At 41.7% G+C, this 22,058-nt stretch overlaps 1 protein-coding gene across 2 annotated transcripts in view; it reads left to right on the forward strand.

The window, feature by feature from the left end:
• LOC119963370 (protocadherin Fat 4) overlaps positions 1 to 22,058 on the forward strand; it is a 365,380-nt gene that overhangs the window by 6,579 nt on the left and 336,743 nt on the right. For both annotated transcript variants that reach the window (XM_038792402.1, XM_038792401.1), the window contains exon 2: positions 1,535 to 4,423. In XM_038792402.1, coding sequence (XP_038648330.1) covers positions 1,535 to 4,423 — 2,889 coding nt within the window. The remainder of the gene's footprint in view (positions 1 to 1,534; positions 4,424 to 22,058) is intronic.

The raw sequence follows: 22,058 nt of genomic DNA on the forward strand, positions 1-22,058 counted from the left end.
GGGATTTTTATTTACTGTGTAAAGCCACTATATAAATGCAGTTTGTTGTTGGCATAGTAGGGAAGTGCCAAAGAAAGGTCAGGTATTTTACGTTTAGGAAAAGAGTCACTTTCACCTTTTTCCCCTCACACGTCGTCTTCCCATGGCTAGTTTCAGAGTAGCACTGACGGAGGCCCAAAGGAAGTTCATCGAGCAACCTTTTAAAAACATATCAGTTTAGCGGGAGAAAGTAATGTGTACAAGCAATGTTGATGAATAGAATAAAGAAGGCAATCTGTTGAAATGTTAACTGCTGAGATTTTTGCACAACTAAATAATGTCCCCAGTTAAGTATAAGGCACAAGAATAAGGGAGGACAAAAATTGTACCCCTTATAAAGAGGGAATGTGGCCATCCATTTAAGAATAAGCCAAAGAAGAGAGACTCGGCAGTATAATGGGTTTCACTCTGGTTTTTCACTTTTGGCACCTGGCTTCACATCAGGTCCAGATTGACAACACACCTGACATTTCTCACAGTGACAAAACAGAGATTGGGAAGAAGTCGGGCACAAGCCTGTTCTCTTCTCATCCCTGGCAGTGTGCACTATAGCTACCAAACCCCAATTTCAATTGATCGAAATCATTAATCATTGAAAATAAATGTTTTTATGCTATCTTTCATATAATTGATGGGGTGGATGTGTTCTTTGCCTGCTAAATGTAAGGATTATGTAAAATGAGTTAATCTAGTTCCTAATAAGCCCAAAACAATCCCTAATACAGAACTTATCAGTGACGTCACATAGATCGCCTTGATTGGTGTGGAAGTTTGAGGTTGTGGCTGAAACAATGTTGGGACAGAATAAAATAACATTTTCTCTGATCAGAAAGTCTAACATTTGGTGAAATGGAATTAGTTCCTTGCACATTAGCATACAGAGCCTTCCAGTGGGAATTGGGGGGTAGTGTTGTGGGGAGAAGGGAGGGCTGTGGCAGAAATGCAGCTGCAAGCTTCAGAAAGTTTAGGACTGCCCTTCCTCATTTCAGTACTACAGACACTGGTCCAGATACATACATTTGGGACCTCTGGGAAATCCTGATGCAGTGTAGTGGGATGGGAGACCTGATGCTACGTTAGAAAATCCAGAAAATGGATTACTTCATGAACCCCAGTTATCAGCTTCATTTAATATATTGCTTTATTGTAATAATAATCGCTTATTGTCACAAGTAGGCTTCAATGAAATTATTGTGAAAAGCCCCTTGTTGCCACATTTCGGCACCTGTTCGAGGAGGCCTGTACGGGAATTGAACCCGTGCTGCTGGCCCTGTTCTGCATTGCAAGCCAGCCATTTAGCCCACTGTGCTAAATCAGCCCCTTCTTTAATCAAATCCGAATTGATTATCTCAAAGTTCTTTTTTTCTAGTTACAAACCGTCAATTATAATGTTGCTTTGTGCATAGTAATCTTTCAGTCAGTAATGAGTTACAATAAATGTTTGTCATTTTAATTATGCTGTTTTAATTTTTTTCTGTATGATTTTTGGTTGCAGGTCATTGCCACTGATGGTGGAAATCTCCGCTCTCAGAATCCAGCTATTGTAACCATCACAGTTATCGACACACAGGACAATCCTCCATCATTCAGCCAGAACAGCTATAGTTTTGTTATTTTTGAAAATATTGCCATTGGTTCTCTTGTTGGCACCGTATCTGCATCTTCGCTTGATCTTAACACCAACATCACTTACCTTATCACTTCAGGAGACCAGAGGGGCATGTTTACCATTGGTGGATCGACAGGTCAAATTAATACTGCCGGCACCATAGACAGGGAAGAACGGGCATTTTACCAGTTAAAGGTTGTGGCAAGTGGTGGCACTGTGACTGGGGAGACCTTGGTGAATATCACTGTCAAGGATCTGAATGACAATTCTCCACGTTTCCCTCATGCAGTTGAAAATATTAATGCAGTTGAAAACTGGGGTTCGGGACACATGATCTTCCAGGCTGAAGTAAAGGATCCTGATGAAGGTATTAATGGCCTGGTTTCATATTCCTTGCGGCAGAATCCTAAAGGTCTCTTCCACGTTGATGAGAAAACTGGAACAGTAACTTTAAATGGACCTCTTGACATAACTGCAGGCTCATATCAGGTGGAGGCAGTAGCATCTGACATGGGTGTTCCTCAGCGAGCATCTAGTTTAATTTTGACTGTCTATGTACATGATGTGAACGACAACTCGCCGGTATTTGACCAGCTTTCATACGAGGTCACAATATCCGAGGCAGAACCTGTGAACTCTAGGTTCTTCAAAATCCAGGCTTCAGACAAAGATTCAGGAGTGAATGGGGAGATCACCTATGACATTGCACAAGGGAACAGAGAGAAGAAGTTTGGTATTTTTCCTGATGGGCAGTTGTACATTAAGACGGACTTGGATCGTGAATCTCAAAGCCATTATGTCCTGATGGTTATTGCTGCAGACAGAGCAGTGGAGCCTCTGAGTGCAACTGTGAATGTGACAATAATACTAGAAGATGTAAATGACAATAGACCTTTATTCAACAGCACAAATTATGTATTCCATTTTGAAGAGGAACAGAAAGCTGGTTCAACAGTTGGTTATGTCAATGCTGTGGACAATGACCTTGGATTTAATGGTGAAGTGAAGTATACACTTGAAATGCCCCAACTTGATTTTGAGCTGAATGCAGTCACTGGGGAAATTATCAGTATACACCAATTTGACCGAGAGGCTGTAATGTGGCAACGAGGGGCTGCAGTTTTCACCTTTACCATAATTGCATCAGACCAAGGATTGCCAAAACCTCTCCAGGACCATGCTACTGTACAGATACACATCAGGGATACAAATGATAATGTACCCAGATTTACTAAAGACCTATATCAGGCCACAATATCTGAATCAGCAGGAAATTTAACACCGGTACTTCGTGTTAGTGCTTCAGATGTTGATGAGGGGAATAATGCTTTGGTAAATTACTCTATCATCAAAGGGAATGAAGAAGAACAGTTTACAATTCAAAGTACCACAGGACAAGTGACATTGGTAGGAAAGCTGGATCATGAAGCGACAGCATCCTATTCTTTGACTCTTTTAGCAGTGGACTTGGGGAGTGAACCTTTGAGCTCCACATGTACTTTAATTATCAGCGTGTTAGATGAAAATGACAATACTCCTTTGTTTCCTAAGTCTGTAATGTATATTGATGCGTTGGAAAATATGAGAGTAGGAGAGCTTGTAGAATCTGCAGCTGCCACTGATTCAGATTCGGGGGACAATGCTGAGATCCATTATAGCATTACAGGAAGTAACAATCACGGAACATTTAGCATTAGTCATAATACTGGTAGTATCTTCCTTGCAAAAACAATGGATTTTGAAACACAATCTGTTTACCATTTGAACATAACAGCAAAAGATAATGGAAGGCCACCAAGATCCTCAACAATGTCGGTAGTGATTCAAGTAAGAGATTTTAATGATAATCCACCTAGTTTCCCTCCTGGAGATGTTTTTAAATCTATAATGGAAAATATTCCAGTTGGCACATCTGTACTGACAATAAATGCCCAGGACCCTGATGCCGATATTAATGGAGAGTTGCAATATTGCATAGCCCAGCAAATACCAAGGGGAAACCATTTTGTAATCCGTGCTTCTGATGGGACTCTGCGGACCAATGCAGAGATTGACCGTGAATTTTCCAACCTATTTGAACTCACCATTAAAGCCATTGATCAAGCAGTTCCACTAGATTTCAGACGTTTTGCTTTAAAGAATGTCACCATCTTAGTGACTGATCAGAATGACAATGCTCCTGTTTTTGTATCACAAAATGCTCTAGTTGCTGATAGTGCTCTTGTGATGGGTTCCATTCTCACAACTATCAGGGCTATAGATCTAGATGAAGGACCAAATGGAGAAGTTGAGTATGAACTATTGAATGGAGATAGTAATACCTTCATGATGGATCGGTATAATGGAGATATTAGAATAGTAGCACCTTTGGTTCCCTCCAGACTCACATACCATCTTGTTGTGTCAGCTGTAGACTTTGGACCAGAGAGAAGGACAACCAGCACTGAACTGACTATTATCCTTCAGGGTCTAGATGGACCTGTCTTTACTCAGCCTAAATACATCACCATTTTACGTGAAGGAGAACCTGTGGGTACCAGTGTGATCTCTTTAGAGGCAGCAGATCCCAGAGATTCTTCAGCATTATTGGAGTATTACATAGTTTCAGTTCGTTGTGGGGGAAAGTCTGTTGGACGGCTTTTCACAATTGGGCACCACAATGGTGTCATCCAAACAGCTGCTGTGCTGGATCGGGAGCAAGGTCCAAATCTATACCTTGTGGATGTTTATGCAGTTGAGAAATCGTCTAGTTTTCCCAGAACACAAAAAGCGGAGGTAAGTGAATGTTATTTAAATTATAATCCACAGGCGTAATGGGTCATTCTGTGCTGACATTTTTGTTATTCTCTTTGGTTGCCTGAATCACTAAATAGTATTTCTGCATATCAAAATAAATGGACTAATAGGTTAGCTCAGTTGGTGTGATGGCTGGTCCGTGTTGCGGAGTGGCGCCAGGAGTGCGGGTTGAATTCCCATACTGGCGAAGGTATTCGTGAAGGCCCCGACTTCTCAACCTTGCCCGTTCTCGTCTGAGGTCAAATCACCATCAGTCAGCCCTCAAAGGGGAGAGCAGCCTATGGTCCTCTGTGATTGTGGTGACATTTTAAAAAATAGTAATAAAAATATTATAATTGATTTTTCCCCCCCTTTTTTGATACCCTTACTCTTAGAACTAAAGTTTTGTAATACTGATTACACTTTCTCATAAGTCATGAAATGTTCCAGGAAAAACTATCATTTTATTTGATTGCAGACTTGCGACTAAAGCAGTATGGTTTGGATAATAAGCATCTGTATGGCAAAAGATGTTGTTTGTCAGTGAACATCTTTTGTAGATGGTCCTTTCTTTATCACTGCAAAACATTTAGTTGAGGAGGATCCTAACTGTTCTGCATGTAGTGTCCTACGTCTACAAATTGGAAACAGCGATATAAATAACTGGTAACTAGGGACACCCGAGGTTTGACATGGTGAAGAATATGAATCTAATTTTATCCCTCAGTCAATTAGACCTGATAACCTACAAATGGCAAAGCCACAAGTGAATCATCCATGTCACTTAAATTCCATTTTCACTGACCACCATTTAATATTGTACTTTTACTACAGAGTGCAAAAAGATTAAACAGAACCTTTTAAAATACATTAATAAGTTGCTTTTAGGTCTGTTGAATGAAGGCAACAAAATAGCTTAGTGATATCAAAAGGCAAATTTGTGGCATCATGAGAGAACGATGTGGCATCGGGAAGTAGTGTGAAATTATGAAGCAGTTTACATTTATGAAATGTGCATGAAGTATCATACAAGTGATGCAATATGGAGAAACAAATGGCTGATAATGGAGGACAAACAATGGTGCAGGAGGAGTAGTGCCAGAGTTTTGTCAGGAAGAGATCTGAATCTAGTAATTTGTACTCTTAAGCATAATGTGCTTGAGGGGTGCGAATGGCATTATAACCTGGAAAAGTAATCAGTCATCTGATTCCTGATGCTACCTTATAAGGTGAATAGAAACTTAATTAGTTTACATTATGGTGCTAGTCTTTTCCATGTGATTCCGCATAGGAATGGGAGTGTTTTTATAAACAAAATTACTGAAAGGTTGAGCATCCCTTATCTGAAATTTAGAAAAATTCTGAAATCCGCACTTTCTTTTGAGCACCGACGTGATGTCACAAGTGGGAAAACCCACAAGTCTCCTGGGTGATGCGCAGTTCCCAATGCGCGCCACACATGTACAATTCCCAAAGCACAGTTCCGAATGTTCCGCACAGGCACAGTTCCCAACAAGTGACACAGCTGCCCAGTATATTCTGAAATCCAAAATATTCCGAAATCCGATACACGTTCGGCCCCCAGCATTTCGGATAAGGGATACTCAATCTGTAGTATAATTGAGGCAAGAGAATTATACTGTTGTAATGTCCCTGTGTGTTTATTTTTAATTTTACATATAAAACATACACGCACAATGATTTCAGGCACATGTTGAGGAGGCATTGCCAAGAACTTTATATTGTTATAAGGTAAGTGCTTCTTCCATGGATTGTCTCATGCCACATCCTGTCACATATTGTTATCTCTCAGCCACAAAGGAAGTTCTTGCTTCTTCCTGAGATATAATTTCAGTCACAAGCCAACATCATCTTGTCCGTAACTATTGGGTTTAAAATAAAACATGATAATTGAATTGTGCATGTAGGATCTATATATTATTAAGATGGTGCATGGCTACAACATTGTGAAGGTGTGCTTTGAAGTGATCCTGGAATGGGCATCTTATATGACCCAATAAGTACAGTGAAACACATCTAATATTGTGTGACAGCTCCACTGCACTCAACAGGATTTCATAATGCATTTCAACTAATGTTGGAGGAACACCATAGATAGTAACTTAACATGTGTTGTTGGAAGTTATTAACTTCTTATCAGAATCGAATGATTTGATTAGAAGCATGACAACTATGCCTCCAGTTAGATAGTTTGTTGATCCAGTCTCTTCAGTATCCCTAGACTTTCTTCTTGCTCTTTCGTGGATGTGGGCGCCAGTGGATGGGGCAACATTTTTCGTCCATCCCTAGTTGCCCTTCATATGGTGATAGTAAGCCGCCAATACAACCACTGCAGACCATATGGTGTAGGTACACTCACAATGCTGTTAGGAAAAGAATTCCAAGATTTTGATCCAGAGACAGAGACTAGTTCAAAGTCAGGATGATGTGTGACTCGGAGGGGAACCTGCAGGTGGTGGTGTTCTCGTGCATCTGCTGCCCTTGTTCTTCGAGGTTACAGGTTTGGAAGGTACTGTTGAAGGAGCCTTGGTGAGTCGCTGCAGTGCATCTTGTGGATGGTAGACATGCTGCCACGGTGCATCAGTGGTGGAAGGAGTGAATATTTAAGGTGATGGACGGGGTGCTTTGTCCTGGATCATACTTGATTTCCCTTTGCATTCCACGTTGCCCGTCCTTTCTCTCTGTGCAACAACACTCACACGCACTCTCTCTCCTTTCTTATTTTGTAACCGTTATATAAACAAAGTCTCTGAGTATTTGACAAAGTTTGAAATTTTCCAGCCATCACGGCGGTGGAATCCTCCAGTCCCACTGATGGCAAATAATCAAGCAAAAGAAATGAAAGAGATAACAACCTAAAAAGATACTTGCATTTAATGCAAATATTGCTACTGCTTGAGAGGTCAAGCAGTGATTTTGGGTCAGAAGAACAAACAGAATTAAGTAAGTTTTGAATAAATAGCGATTGTTATTTTAACTTGACTCATTTGACTAGTGTTACAACCTTGTTTGGGGGCAGTAACGTTTTGTTTAAAGTAGAGAAAGTTTGAAATCCCAGCTACCCCACTGAGAGAATAAAACCGCAAAATTCCAGATTCTAAACAAACAAAGTAAACTTTACTACACAGTCAGAAATGTAAAACAATTTACAATATCTATGTCTTAACATTTAGAATGGATATAATGTAAATATGAATTAACGGGCAAGCTGAGGTCAAACACACCGCACATTTAATGGTAGATGGCACCAAGACAAATTCCATGGATTTCCCAGCAATTCACCCAGTCATCAGTGACCAATGTGAGGCACAAAATCTTAGTAAAATGCTCTCTCATGAGGAATTTAAACTAATTTTCAAAGATCTAGCCTCTGAATTCCCTTGAAAGCTGCTCCAACTCAGACTGCTCAAATGACTTTTCACTTCCTAATGCAGCAATCTCTTCTGAGACTGGGTTCCACGTGATTCACAAAGCTGCACTGTTGCATCTAATTACTGGTGCAACTCCAACTCCTCTGCACACTGCTAGCTTCACTTAGCTGGCACTGCCCCAGGTTTTCTCCGAACTCCAGTTCCTGGCTGCACCAATCTATAAATTCTTAAGCTGCCCCAACTCCATGACAACATAACTGCTTGTTGGGGTTTACTCGATGCTTTTAAGCTAATTAAACTCTTAACTCCCAAAACAAAATATGACTCTGGAGTGCACTTCTTTGCAAGCACTGTAGACATCACGTCTCCATCTCGGCAGCTATTTAAGCCACCTGCTGTTTTAGGATCTTGCCTTTCGAGCAGTTAACCCCTTAAGTTAACATGGGTCCAACCATTTCAGTGTAATAGATTTTAAGCTGCTTTAAGTTGCGCTTGTTCCATTTCTATTGTTAAATTTTAACCTTCCCCGAGCTAAACTTTACCTCTGAAGTATTAATGAATTATGAACTAGATATTTGCAATCCTAGAAATGCACGATGTTGAACCTAAATTACATCATATTTGACTTTACTTTCCATGAAGTCAATAGATGGGGTGTAAAATGGGCAATCAATCCAATCCTGTCAGCTTGCCACTGTGTGGGCTAGGTTAAAATTACTCCTGTATTACAGCTATATTTATAGCTTTCAGCTTCAGTGAGGTGCACAGTATTTTTATAGTGTGTCAATCACACAATGCATTACTTCAGCAAATTTGCTGTATGACTGTAACGGGTGAATTACTGCCATGTTTACACTGTAGTGGAACTGCAATAACATCAAAAACAGCAGCTCCCAAATTACCTGGAAGCATTGCTACGGGACATTGAAAAGACATAATAAGGATTCTTGCCATTAACTGCCTTAACATTGGCAAAGGATTTGAGGAAACCCCAGGGAAATAACATAAATGGCACCTGGTGGGCTACATTTCAATATTCACAAATTCCTATCCTTTAGAAATCCTTGGTATTTAAAGTCCCTAAGTGTACTGTAGGAGGAAATTGGTAGTGAAAAGTTTTGAAACCGCAAAGTATAAGAGACTCTTACATCTGGATTGTAGGGAGTACATTGCCTAAGAATTTATTTTGGTTGTAATTATATTTTGGTTGTTCTAACATATTACAGGTACAGTACCTCAATTCCTAGTGGCAGTACGATAGCGCAGTGGTTAGTACTGCTGCCTCATGGCGCCGAGGACCCGAGTTAGATCCCGGCCCCAGGTCACTGTCCGTGTGGAGCTTGCACATTCTCCCCACGTCTGCATAGGACTCACCCCGACAATCCAAAAAGGAGTGCAGGGTAGGTGAATAAGCCACGCCAAATTGTCCCTTAATTGGGAAAAAAAGAATTGGGTATTCTAAATTTTATATTGAAAAACAAATACCTGAATTCCACTGTCCAAACATCAAAGTTTGGACACTCCTATAATGTTCCATGCATCAATATTGATTGAGTCAAATTGAAAACAAAACTTATTCAGACAATTTGGCTTGATCCGGCATTGGTGTGGTGTCAGACTAGTTATCTACTTTGCACTCTTCTATTCCGCGATCCAAGTAACCTTGACCCCACCTAACTTGCCTTGACCTGAATTGCACTTAGCTCAAACTTTCTGGCCTGAAATCTGGCAATATCATAAATGTGGCGAGACCTCAATCCTGAGGTTGCTGGATTTGAGGTACAAATCTTTGTGGTTCTGATCCTAAATGTGGGTGTGACTAACATTCAGATGTATACTAATCCTAAATATGGTTGTGCCTAACATTCGGATATGTACAAAAGGGAATTGGTCCACCTGAGTGTGTACAAATATCAAGGGAAAGATACAGAGGAATGGTACAAAAATACAGGGTTCACTTTGATGGAGATAACTGACAAGAATCAGCAGCATTGGTTGCTATTTTTATGTTAGACATTCACTCCCATGCAAGTGGGAACTAATAGCACAGATGAATCAAATGAAGGCAAAATGCTGTGGATACAGGAAATCTGAATATAAAAGCAGAATGTGTTGGAAAAACATAGCATGTCTGGCAGAAATGGAAACGAGGTTCAGATTTTCAGTACATCGGAGAGCCTCTTTATCATGGCAGAATCCAGAAGACCGGCCCTCAATATGGTCCCTACCATTTCTGCGGGGTAGGAATGGGCCTGGTTCAGGATTTGTAGGTTTCATGGAGGCAGCTGGTGTCTGAAACATGATCTGCTCAAAATAGACCTCGTAGGAGCAGGTCTAGACCTTGTAGATTTGTTTGGATATCCAAGTTACTCCTTTGGGGGATAAAATACCCCTTGGATACAGTCCCAGGACTTCTTTGGGGGAGGTCAAGTATCTTTTGGGTGAGGTCAGTCAGGTGCCCTTTGGGCAAGGTGAACTGCTGTTTGGAACCTCTAAAATTAGGTATGAATGTGTGTAAGAAGTACATAAACCCATTGGAATTGTAAAGCTCAGTGGAACTGTCAAAAATAACTGTGTAAAGTGTCAGGATGAACTATCAAAGGAAGCTGTCAAAGCATTAAAAACTCCTGCCCTTTAACTCTTAAAAATAAATGTCTGGATTGTTCAAAGAAAAGATTGCTTGCTATTTTATTCTTGAGACAAGCCTAGGACAGCTATTATTGGATTCATTCTGCATGATTGATTTCACAGCAGAACATTATCACAGTGGATTGCCTGCTATTTCATAGTTGATTAACAGCTTCAAAGTGGTTATGGCCGGTTGAAGTGGAACTACAAGGGATTATGCAATTGAATGACATGTTTGTTGTTATAAGGGATAATATAGTTGAAAGAATGTAAATTTGGTAAATAGGTTTTTATGAGTTAACGTGCTTAAAGTTCTTGAATAGACACTTGGAACTTGGAATTACTTTGAAGGAGAGTGGGTGGGGGCCTACGCTGGAAAGGACGGTTTGAGTGATCATGGAGATGGGCAGGTGGACACAGGTTGACATGTAGTGAGGGGCATGAGGTGGCATGGTTGGGCTTGGGGAATTTATGAGGTTTTGCGGGCTATTTTATGGCTTACTGTTTTTGTTTTCAACTTCAATACATTGCCAGTCCCACTGAGGCAGGTTTTCTGCCCAGCTTAGTGCTCATTCTGTGGTTGCCTGGACTGACTTGCAGGGAACCTCGTCAGTCCGGAACAAAAATCCGACCACCTGGGCTGCAATCAACTGAGTAGGTTTGCAGTGCTGGAAAATATTCTGAATCTATGCTGCCAACGTGGGAGTGGAAATTAAGGGCAGAGTTGATGTTTCGAGTCGAATATGACTTCATCGAAACAGGTTCCGAAGATGTGGAATAAAATGAGTCATTACTTTTCTGTTGAATGATCCTCTCTTGCCGCTTTTGCAATCTTAAGTAGACCCTGGAGAAGCATTGCTCAAATAGAGACCCATAATCTTACATTGCAGTCCTTTTCTCCCAAGTTGCCTTTAATCTGTAAATCGGATGACCCACCATTCCCAGTGCTAAAAGAAAATAATCTAACTCTGCTTGTAGTTTGAATTGGAAACCAGATTGCAGCTTACACTACAAACTTGGAGTCCCCTTGGTTGATGGGCATCAGCAGGGTTGATTCCTGCAAAGTGCTTTTGACTGAGACCATGAGCTAACTGTAAATGGCAATGTAGATTTGTCTTTGGAAACTCTCAATTAAAATATTGCAGTGTAGAAATGTATGAGATTTGAAAGTGCGCCTAGAGTTAGCCTTAGAAAAGTATCCAATACTTGGAGATAAATTATAGGTCTGAGTTTTTGATGTATTCTGAAAAATCTGCAAGCAGAGATTGTTATTGATTGGTGTGTGCATTTAAAAGAAATTGTAATGGTGTGCGGCAGCTATTTTTCACAGTCCCTGCCATGTCGTCGACAAACAAATCCTGTTTTATCAGATTCTTAGTTGTAAGGGACTATTTTATGTTGAAGATATAATCATGTCCTCTGGGTTACTAATGCTGTAAGGAAAGAGGCACATACCAAACCACATTTATCTGCCCTTTAGTAGATCAGCTTAAAGTGGTATGGTTAGCAAGTGTGTCATTACGTGCAGCAATGGAAACTAATATTTCACATCCCTATTCGCGATTAAAGAGTGACCCTATTTGTAAGAAGTAAATTATAACAAAAAACTATTGGCTCTAAAGGGTGTGTAATTCAACAATACAAGAGTGGCAAAAAGCAGAGAGGGGACTCATCCATTACTTAAGTTTTAAGATAGTTTTGTTGAGAAATGTAAGTGAAGGCCAAGTGCAGGATTCCCCCACCACCAAAAAGAGTAGGAGAGATGATAAGATAATCAAGAAGCATGAGGGATTAAAATGCTGGAACCATGCAGGTTGATAGCATCTGTGGAGGGTAAACAAAGATTAGCATTTCGGGTCGATGATTTTTCATCCATGGTATTCGGAATCAGTTATTCAGTGTTGATTTGAAACACTTGAGAAGGAAGAGAAGACGGTAAGAGTTGGGGAGGTCTAAAGCTTTCAGGTGCTAGTAATGAATGTGCTCAAAATTTGGCCGCAGGTTTTAATGTACCTGATCTGTAACTTTCAGATGAAAACTAGATTGAACCTGGTTTCCTGTGATGGGGACACCAAGAAATTCTGGTCGGGAGTGGGGGAAGACAGAGAAGAATATGTTTATTCTATTTGCATCCCGCAGCTCAGGTTGTTGGGCGTGATTTAATGACCACAAAAGTCCAGTTTTGGGCAATATAGTGAGGTGTTTCTTAGTGCCTGCAGCGCCGTGAATGATCCCATTATCAAACGGGAATCTTGTTTTTTCTGACCTCAGCGAGGAATGTCCTGCCGGGCCGCACATTCCTCTCTTCCCGCGCTGGTGAGATAATACCGGAAGAGACCGGGGCCCCATTTTCAAATGCTGCCCCGATCTCACGATACCACCCGCCGGACTTCCTACCTCGGGCTCTCAACCCCTCCAAACGCCCCAACTTACCTCTTCCGGGATCCTCGAGCCCTCTTTCACCCACCTCTTATGGGTAGGGCATCCATGGGCTCATTCCCTGGCACTGTCATCTTGCCACTGAAGCCTGGCATCCTCAAGTGCCACTTGAGCACCCAGTGCCGGGGTAGCAGGGTACTGGGTAGCAGTGCCCAGGTGGCAACAGGAGTGCCAGGGTACCACCCTGCCCAGAGCATGACTACCCAGTGGCCTCCAGTGGCCTGGGAGAACCCCCATCCCCTGGATGCCACGTTTGAGTGAAATGGCTCCATGGTGGGGTCTTCCAGGTGCAGGCTTGTGTTCCCTGACCCCTGGAGAATTGGGGACTTAGGCTCATTTAAATATGTAAATCTGGATCTCACCCAGTGAGGGCGAGATCCAGATCATGACTCCTCAGGAGATCTTGCTAGATCTCGTGAGGCGTTCCAAGTGTCACAAATCCCGTGAGAGGACGGCCTTGTCGCGTCATCGAGTCGGACATGACAAGGCCATTCCATAACACCTATTACCTCCTCAGGGGTTTCTGGACCGTTTTAGAAAATTTCTGTTCAGTAGTCTAGTGTTAGGCCAATGGAATATATCTATTGGATGTCTGGAAAAGGTTTGAGGATAAACACTGTGCTCTATGGGCTTCCTGCACCACACTATTAGGACACAGAGCCATTTCAACATTTGGGATATGGGCTCCTCACAGATCACTTCAAATAATGTTATGATCACCACCTCTGCAAGCTGGGCTGGCTCAGCTTGCCTCGAAGGCTTAGAGCAACTTCACTGCACTTGTACGAGCAGAGCTGGGCCTTCAGAATTTTGACCACTTGGAGTAGCAAGGGTGAAGTGATTCCTGGTTTCACCACTGAAAATGTTTTCAACACATAATAATCTTTATTGTCGCAAGTAGGCTTACATTAACACGGCAATGAAGTTACTGTGAAAAACCCCTAGTCGCCACATTCTGGCACCTGTTCGAGTACACAGTGGGAGAATTCAGAATGTCCAAATCACCTAATAGCACGTCTTTCGGGACTTGTGGGAGCATCCGGAGGAAACCCATGCGGACATGTGGAGAACATGCAGACTCCGCACAGACAGTGACCCAATCCGGGAGTCGAACCTGGGACCCTGACTCTGTGAAGCCATAGTGCTAACCACTATGCTACCGTGCTGCCCACATGCTACTGTGCTGCCCACGATAATTTTGGTCATGCTGGATGATTTGTAAAAAGATTATGAGAGGCAATAAATATACTAAGCGTTTTCCAATTTGGCAGCTGTTTCTGTTTTTATGGTCAAATTTTCTTCCGAGCAGCCGTTAGTCATTAGGATGTTATCTGCCTTGGCATTATACACCAGTCATCAGGACATTCCAGAAATCATCAATATTGTCTTCTAAATTTAGAGTACCCAATTTTTTTTTGAATTAAGGGGCAATTTAGCGTGGTCAATCCACCTACACTGCACATCTTTGGGTTGTGGGGATGAGACGAACACAGACACGGGGAGAATGTGCAAACTCCACACATACAGTGACCCAGGCCCTCGGCGTCGTGAGGTAGCAGTGCGAACCACTGTGCCACCGTGCTGCCCAGAAATGATCAATATTTTAAGGTTTTGGCATCTGCTATGAGTACTGAAGTTGGGATAAGATAATACACCCGAAAAGGCTGCTGTTGTTCAGGTTTATATTTTACCTGCTACCAATGACACAGACTGGAAAGCCTGCAGATGCGAGCATCAGTGCTGACTGTTAGGTAGCTCATGGTGAATAGGCAGCCACTGCTTGATCCTTGGACTCGCACATGAAGAATGATGAGTCTGGTTAAAGCAGAGGAGGACAGCCAACATGTACATCTATACATGCGACAATAGGCAGCACTTAAAGTTGTAGGTTGGAATAAAACATGTTTTGAAAAGAAATATCCCACGATGACATTAAATGTCTTTTCATTGTAAAGAGGTGTTGGACTATGACCCTGAATTTCTTTTAGTTACTCCATGGTTACACTGTGGTTGGGTTGGAAAATGTATGCTGTTCACCAGCAGAGGGAGTTACACATAAGTTTCTTTGGGTATGTTAATTTAAATATTGTGGTCCCAACTCTGGCGTAGTAAGTGCAGTAATTGCGTGAGTTTCTGATATCGTGCCCCTCCCTTTTCACCCTTCTCCACCTTTCACCACTAACCAGGAAACATCTGAGCAACAGCATGATCTTTAACAGCATGTCCCATGCCTGTTTTGGTGCCATCTGTGCCCACAAGACATCATGCCAGCAGGCATAAGTAGCTCTTCTAAGTTGTACAGGACAGGAAACTCACAATCCTAGATCTGTTTTTCCTTACGTTGGGCACCATCATCAGTTGTGCTGACTGCAGAGAACAATTACTGGCGCTGACACCCAGCTCCCTCACACTCAGCACTGATCAACAGTGCAGAAAGAAATGAAAACATGAGCAGTGAAGTTGCCATGTCACTAGACTATCCCTTTTCTCAAACTATTAGATTCTGCACTTTCTCGCCCCATTAACTGCCCACACAACAATCTGTGTAAGACTCTTTGTGCCTCCCCTGACGCAAACTTGCAAAACCCTTAAAAACCTTTGCTGTTATTGTCTTGGAAAACATTGGGTGTCTTACTCTCCTAAGAGATTTGGCTTGAGGCAAATTTCTTCCCTTAAACGTACTTTTATTCACATAACTCACTACATGCAAGATTACAGAACAACAGGACTATGCTACTGCTCCTCTTCTATGTTGTTCTCACTCATCTCATTCTGAATTACATCATTATGTCATAGCTCCTTAAGCAGATGCTCAGTAACTTTACTCTTATATACTCCCCAAGTCTTTACCTCTACATTATTACTTACACATACTTCAACACCTCCCAAGAAAGTCCCAATTTTTAAAGGGATAGTCTTGTGGTTTTACCATGTGCGCACAGTTCTTTCTGAGGTTGCTATGGATCTGTTCACTCAGAACTCATTTCCTGAGAGTGGTCACTCCTTGTTCCTTCATTAGTGTTTCTGCAGGCATGGCATCCTCATGAAGATGAAGCTCATCTTGTTAGTGGTTTCTTGTTCATTGAAAGAAAGGCTGTTTCTTTAGATGATACCTATTTCTGTCTGAACCAGATACCATTTTGGCTGTTGTAGCTTCTCCATTAAGGTACTATCTTGCTGCTGGTCTCTAATCCCACAACATCTCTCCCTTTTGTGAAATGAAACATCATTAGGCTTGTCTCATTGGTTGAAAGTGCAGGCTCGATGTGCTCTAACTTTCTTCCCTTTATCTGGCATGACCACGTTCTTTTACCATGATGTTTGGTAAATGTGTGGGGAACGAAAGGCAGTTGTGTTCTTAGCCTGAAACACATCAAAAGCTCACATGGGATGAAACTGGATTTCCCATTAAAGCCACTCCATGCCACCGAGAAACCCGTGGGCTGGGTGGCACTGCTGATGGGAACAGAGAATTCCAATTGTCGGAGAATTCTGGCCAAGATGTCAGTGGAGCAAGTGTGCAAATTGTTATGATGAAGGTGACACAACACCATCCTTGACGTGGTACAATCTTCAGACCCACAGCTTCTTGGAGAGGTCTTTTAGGACCAGTATGGCTTGGACACATGTGGTTGCATCTGGTGAGCTGCTGTCCTCCGCCACATTGCCTAATTTTCAGCACAGTTGTCTGTCCAAGCAGAAAAGAACAGGTGCATATCAAGTTTTCAAAACTAATTTGAAGCAATCTTACTTAGCATTATGGCCATATGACGTGAAGGGGGAGCATTCCAGGCTTTGTGGCTGATTTTGTTGGTGTTTTTCTGAAAACTACTTTTACCTGCACTTAGACAGAGGTTGGCGTATTGTTCTGACGATTTGGCAAGTTTATTCATTTTTCTTCAGACAGTGAGAGAGACAGCTGCTCAGGGTGTAGCAAATATTTCCCCTTTCACCCCTTCCCCCTCTGTCTTGGGTGTGTAGAAACTATGTATTTGTCATCAGTCAATCTGAAGATTTACTATTAGAGCTCGTGTTCGCCCAGATGGACTGTAATACCTTCAAAAAAATCCCATTACCTTCAAAGAATGTCAGATTCCTAGGGTCAGCTTAGAACTTCTAGGTTCTCATAGGCTAATGGATTCTCCAGGTTTTTGAAAACAATGACCAACTAAACTGATTTTCAGGGGAACTTGGTTATCATTTAAAACCACAATACTGAGTTGCTAAATGGTTTTGTACAGTGTCCTTTAAAGTGTGGGATTCAGATTTGAAACCATATTGACAGGCTGAAAGATGTTTTTCTCTTTGTCTATACATTTGAAATGTGTCTGAATAATGTCAACTAATTTCCTTGTGGGTATTGGTCCACCGTACAAAGTTACTCCTAATTTGGACCGGCTAGAATTATGGTTTCACTACCTCATAAGTTTAAGAACATCTGACAACTTCAAAGAAGTTGGAAAGGTTTTGGTTGTTTGGCCCCGAGGCATCATATGAGAATTTAAAAAATCACCAAAGCAGGAAAATTCGATGGGCATTATCCACATACTCCTTTTGCATAACATATTGGTATATAATTTTGCAGATTTAGTCTGACATTATGATTTGAATGGCATCCTTGGAATACAAAATTATTCTTTAAGTTTGACTAATATGCTATAAAATTGTAATTAAAAAATAATAAGTTATGAAGTATTAAAACAAGATAGCGTTTACTCTCTGTTGTAAACCTTTTAAATTTGCATTTCTGACCATTTCGTAAAAGTAAGGTATACATTCTGGCACACAGATGCATTTGTAGAGTAACTAAACAAGATTTTATATTCCATTCTTGATTGTTACTATTTGCAAAAATAAAGCTATTGTTTGCATTGTAAATAGCATAATGAGAAAAAACTGAGGTGGAACAGAGCAAAGTGATTTTAAGATTGACTGTAAGCATACAAATGATGATGTCTACAGCCAATAAATATATTTCAGCCTCCAGATTTGTTTTTTCAAACTTATTGAGGACTCATGAATTTTGAAAGATGTAGAGCGCCATCGAATGGCCACGCTGCACCTGAAAGTCAGCTCGCCATGGCTCAGCGTGGCCAATAAAAGCTGGGAGACCACGCTCCCGGGATCTACCTTGTTTGCAACGCCTCGCGAGATCAAAAGCGATCTAGAGAGATGTTGCGATGTAAATCCCGCACATTGTGGGCAGGATCACTTTTTGGCATATTAAAGCTAGTCTCATTTTAATGTGCAGATTCTCAAGGTATCTGAAGCTTTGGGATGTAGCCCTTTTGCCTCAGAGACCTCGGGAGACTGCCGTTTGGTACTGGTCTTCACAAACAGGGACCAGGCAGTGCGGCACTCATGGGGGTCTCCTAGGGGGTCGGCAGCCCTCAGCTGCAAACCCTTTGGGCAGTGTGGTGCCCTAGCACTGCTGGTGCCACCTGGGCATCTTGGCAGTGCCAGCCTGGCACCTTGGCAGTGCCTGTGTGTCAGCCTGGCACTGCCAAGGTGGCAGGTGGCTCTACCTGCTGGCGTGGGCACTGCCATGGTGTCAGGTTGGCACTGCCAAGCTGGCACCTTTTGTGCGTGCATAATCGGGCTGGGGGTGCCCTGCATGAGTGTTGGAGGGTCGGGTGTGAGGACCCTTTCATAGTGTTTTTATGGACTGGAATGAGCCGGGGTCACTTCAGGCCTCGGAGCTCCTCAGTATACAAATGGGCCTATGGCATTCCCCACTGAGGCCCCTTGTACAACCCGAGCCGCTGCGAGTGATGGGAACCACGTGGCTAAATGTGTCACTATGGGACTTTGTTCCAAAGTAGTTGAATTGCGCCCGTATTTTTTAATAAGATTTATTTCTCATAGCTAGATATAAATAAATAATTGTTTCAATTTTCACTGAAAGAACAATCTACTGTTTTCAGGCCACCAGTTTCCCCATATTTTGAAGTTGACTGACTTGCTATTTTAAGGCTATTGGTGTTAATCAAAAATGAAAAGTATTACCTGGTTAACTCCTATTTGTGGAGTAATACAAGTTTAGGGATGCAGTTTAATTCAGAGCATGTTTCTTTAAGGAAACTATTCTGGTGAGTTTATTCTCTGCCTGGCAGAAGCAACAGGGAGCTGAAATTTTAACTGGCAAATCTTGTTGAAATACCGCATCCGAAACGCATGTAAGGAGGATGCAGACCAGATGCCAACAGATGAATATTGGACGCCACCTGGCTGCCTGCTGGTAAGCAGTATCAGGGGCTTTCAGGAAGGTCTAAAGGGAAGGAAGGGGAGCATGAATCTGTGAGAGAAAGTTTTACATTTACCTGGAGGGCTCCTCTGTCTGGCGTAGCTGCTTCTACCAACCAGAGGAAAGCTATGGACATCAGCAAAAATACCAACAGGGTCCAATGGGTGTCATTAGACCCAAATTAGTATTTATGCATTAAGTTCTTGCCTGAATCCAGGTTGCAAGCTCTTCTGCCACTAAACCAACTTGTTAAAATCTGAAGGTATGATATGGGAAATGGGCCTGCATCAATTTAACTTCTTGCCCACCGTTTCCTGCTGAAAGGGGAGAGTAATGCCTCCTCCATATTGATCATTTTCAACTTTTCAGAGTAATGAAATCAGTAGTTTCTGTTAATGATATTCCCACTTATTTGAGCATTTGGGAACAATGTGTGATATTTTCAGGGAAACAAAAACAAAGTGGGATAAATTTGACATTGAAGGGTTGGCTTGTGTTTCAGGTCGACATATCTGTACATGCCCGATAATGAAAGCTGCTACGGCCAGACTGAAAGGACACAGATGGCCAAAGCTGATAAAAATAATCAAATTGCTATTGTTTTCTTAGATCAGCATTTCGCAGACTCTACTGCTGCCCCCCCCCCCCCCCCCCCCCCCCCCCCAACATAGTCTAACCCACCTCAGGAACTTAAAACGGATACTCAATGAATAATAAACCACAAGAGCTTTCTTTGATAGTTTAAATGGTTTTGTGGTCGGAAAGAAGTGCCAACAAATCACTTTGATGGAAATAAGCCTGGTCACAGGTCACTATGGAAACAAAAGATTTATTAGTGTTCAGAACAAAGTCTGTGTTTCACTTTATTTTGAGTTAATATAATTATAGTATTATTATAGATTAATAGAATTTAAAGAAGCAATGGGTTCTTACTTGGATTTTGCAAATGGGCTTCTGTCAAGTGTCAAACTTACACACTATAATGTCAAGCGTATTGACAAGAGTAGGACCAGAATCCTTTAGCAATAACATTTAAAACAACCTTCTCCCAAGCAAATTATGCCTTGCAGTGGTGTTCTTCCTGCAAAGCACCTTCTGCAATAAAGAAGTTCTGCATTAGACCATAAGACACAGGAGTATAATTAGGCCACTAGGCCCATCGAATCTGCTCTGAAGAAGATGTGTGTTTCAGCATCACTGGACAAAGTGTCTCATAGCTAACTGATATTAACCTCAATGCAGCTAAATATTTGTGCATGAGACAAATCCTAAAGAAATTAATATGTGTGTCGAAAGCAGAATTATTTATCCCTGGGGACCCACTACTGTGATTTGATGGAGAGTGCATGCCAGTCAGTAATAGAATAGCTTCTTGGTTTTGGGAAGTAAAAACTGGGTATATCATTGTTTTGGGTTAGGTACGTTTTGGCGCGGCCGTTTTGGCGCCGGCTGTTTTGGCGCCGGACGTTTTGGCGCCAAAATAACATTTCTTTCTTTGTAAATTAGCCTCAGTTGAGTTCGCTGCTGGTGCGGGTCCGCTGTCACAAGTGTTTCGTTCTATCACCATCTTTTTATATATTTTGTAACTAAACCAATTCGCATACCCATATGATGGCTGAGGAAGTATCAACGAAACGTGGTAAAGAAAAATTTGTTCATAACGGATTCCTTTATGTCTTTGACAAAACAAGCAAAGGTGACAGTGAAGTGAAATTTTGGCGTTGTGAGCAAAAAAACCGGTGCAAAGCATGGCTCCATACTAAAGCTGCAAACGTGGTGAGGCAGCTGAACAGCATGATGCTTCTGCTGCACAAGTAGAGGTTGCACTCGTGAAAACTAAAATAAAAAAGAGAGCACAGGAAACCCTTGAGGCACCGACTGTAGTTGTTAATGAATGTTTGACAGACATATCCCAAGCTAGTCTACCAGCCATTCCTAATATATCTGCTTTGAGGAGAATGATAAGCAGAAAGCGTAATTATGTATTGAACGCCCCCACCAATCCAAGTGATTTACAACAATTGATTGTGCCAGAATGCTACAGGATATATGTCCCTCAACCAGGAGTGGAAGAAAATGTTTTACTTTGTGATAGCGGACCAGGTCACGACCGGATATTAATCTTCAGAAGACAGAGCTGGCTACAGCACTTATTGACATCTGATATATGGTTTGCAGATGGCACATTCAGTATTGCTTCCAGCCTCTTTTCTCAGATTTATGTAATTATGGTAAAAAAACACGGAGGAGTTACTCCTACGGTTTATGCTCTTTAGCCCAACAAGCAACGCACCACATATGCGAGAATGTTTGCATTATTGAAAGAAATCGAACCCAACTTGAAACCCAGTTCAATCGTCTGTGATTATGAACAAGCTGCGCACAGTGCTATGAAAGACATATTCCCTGATGTTCAAATAAAAGGATGTTTTTTTCATTTAGCTCAAAATATGCAAAAACATCTAGCTAGTATGGGGTTCCGTAGTTTGTATAACACTGATCCAGATTTTGCGTTAAAAGCTAAAATGATTATTGCCATTGCCTTTGTACCTTTGAACAAAATCGATGAATATCCGGATGCTGTAGCGACCCAACTGCCGCAAGAACTTCAAGATTTACTCAACTGGTTTGAAGAAACATATGTTGGTCGTCTGAACAGACGAGGAAATGGTAGACGAACACCTTTATTTCGCCCTGGGATTTGGAACCTTTATCAGAGAACATTAAACGGGGAAGACCGCAAAAACAATAATGCGGAGGCAGCCCACCGTCGATTGAAATATGAACTTGGCACGCATCATCCCACCATATGGAAATTAATTGATGGCCTCCGTAAAGTACAGAAAGGTAGAGATGCATATTATGAAAGGTTACTAGCCGGCCATGAACCGCCACAAAAACTAAAAAAGTATAGAGATGCAGATAAAAGAAT

The sequence above is a fragment of the Scyliorhinus canicula genome, chromosome 3, assembly GCF_902713615.1.
Source record: "Scyliorhinus canicula chromosome 3, sScyCan1.1, whole genome shotgun sequence".
NCBI lineage: Eukaryota > Metazoa > Chordata > Chondrichthyes > Carcharhiniformes > Scyliorhinidae > Scyliorhinus > Scyliorhinus canicula.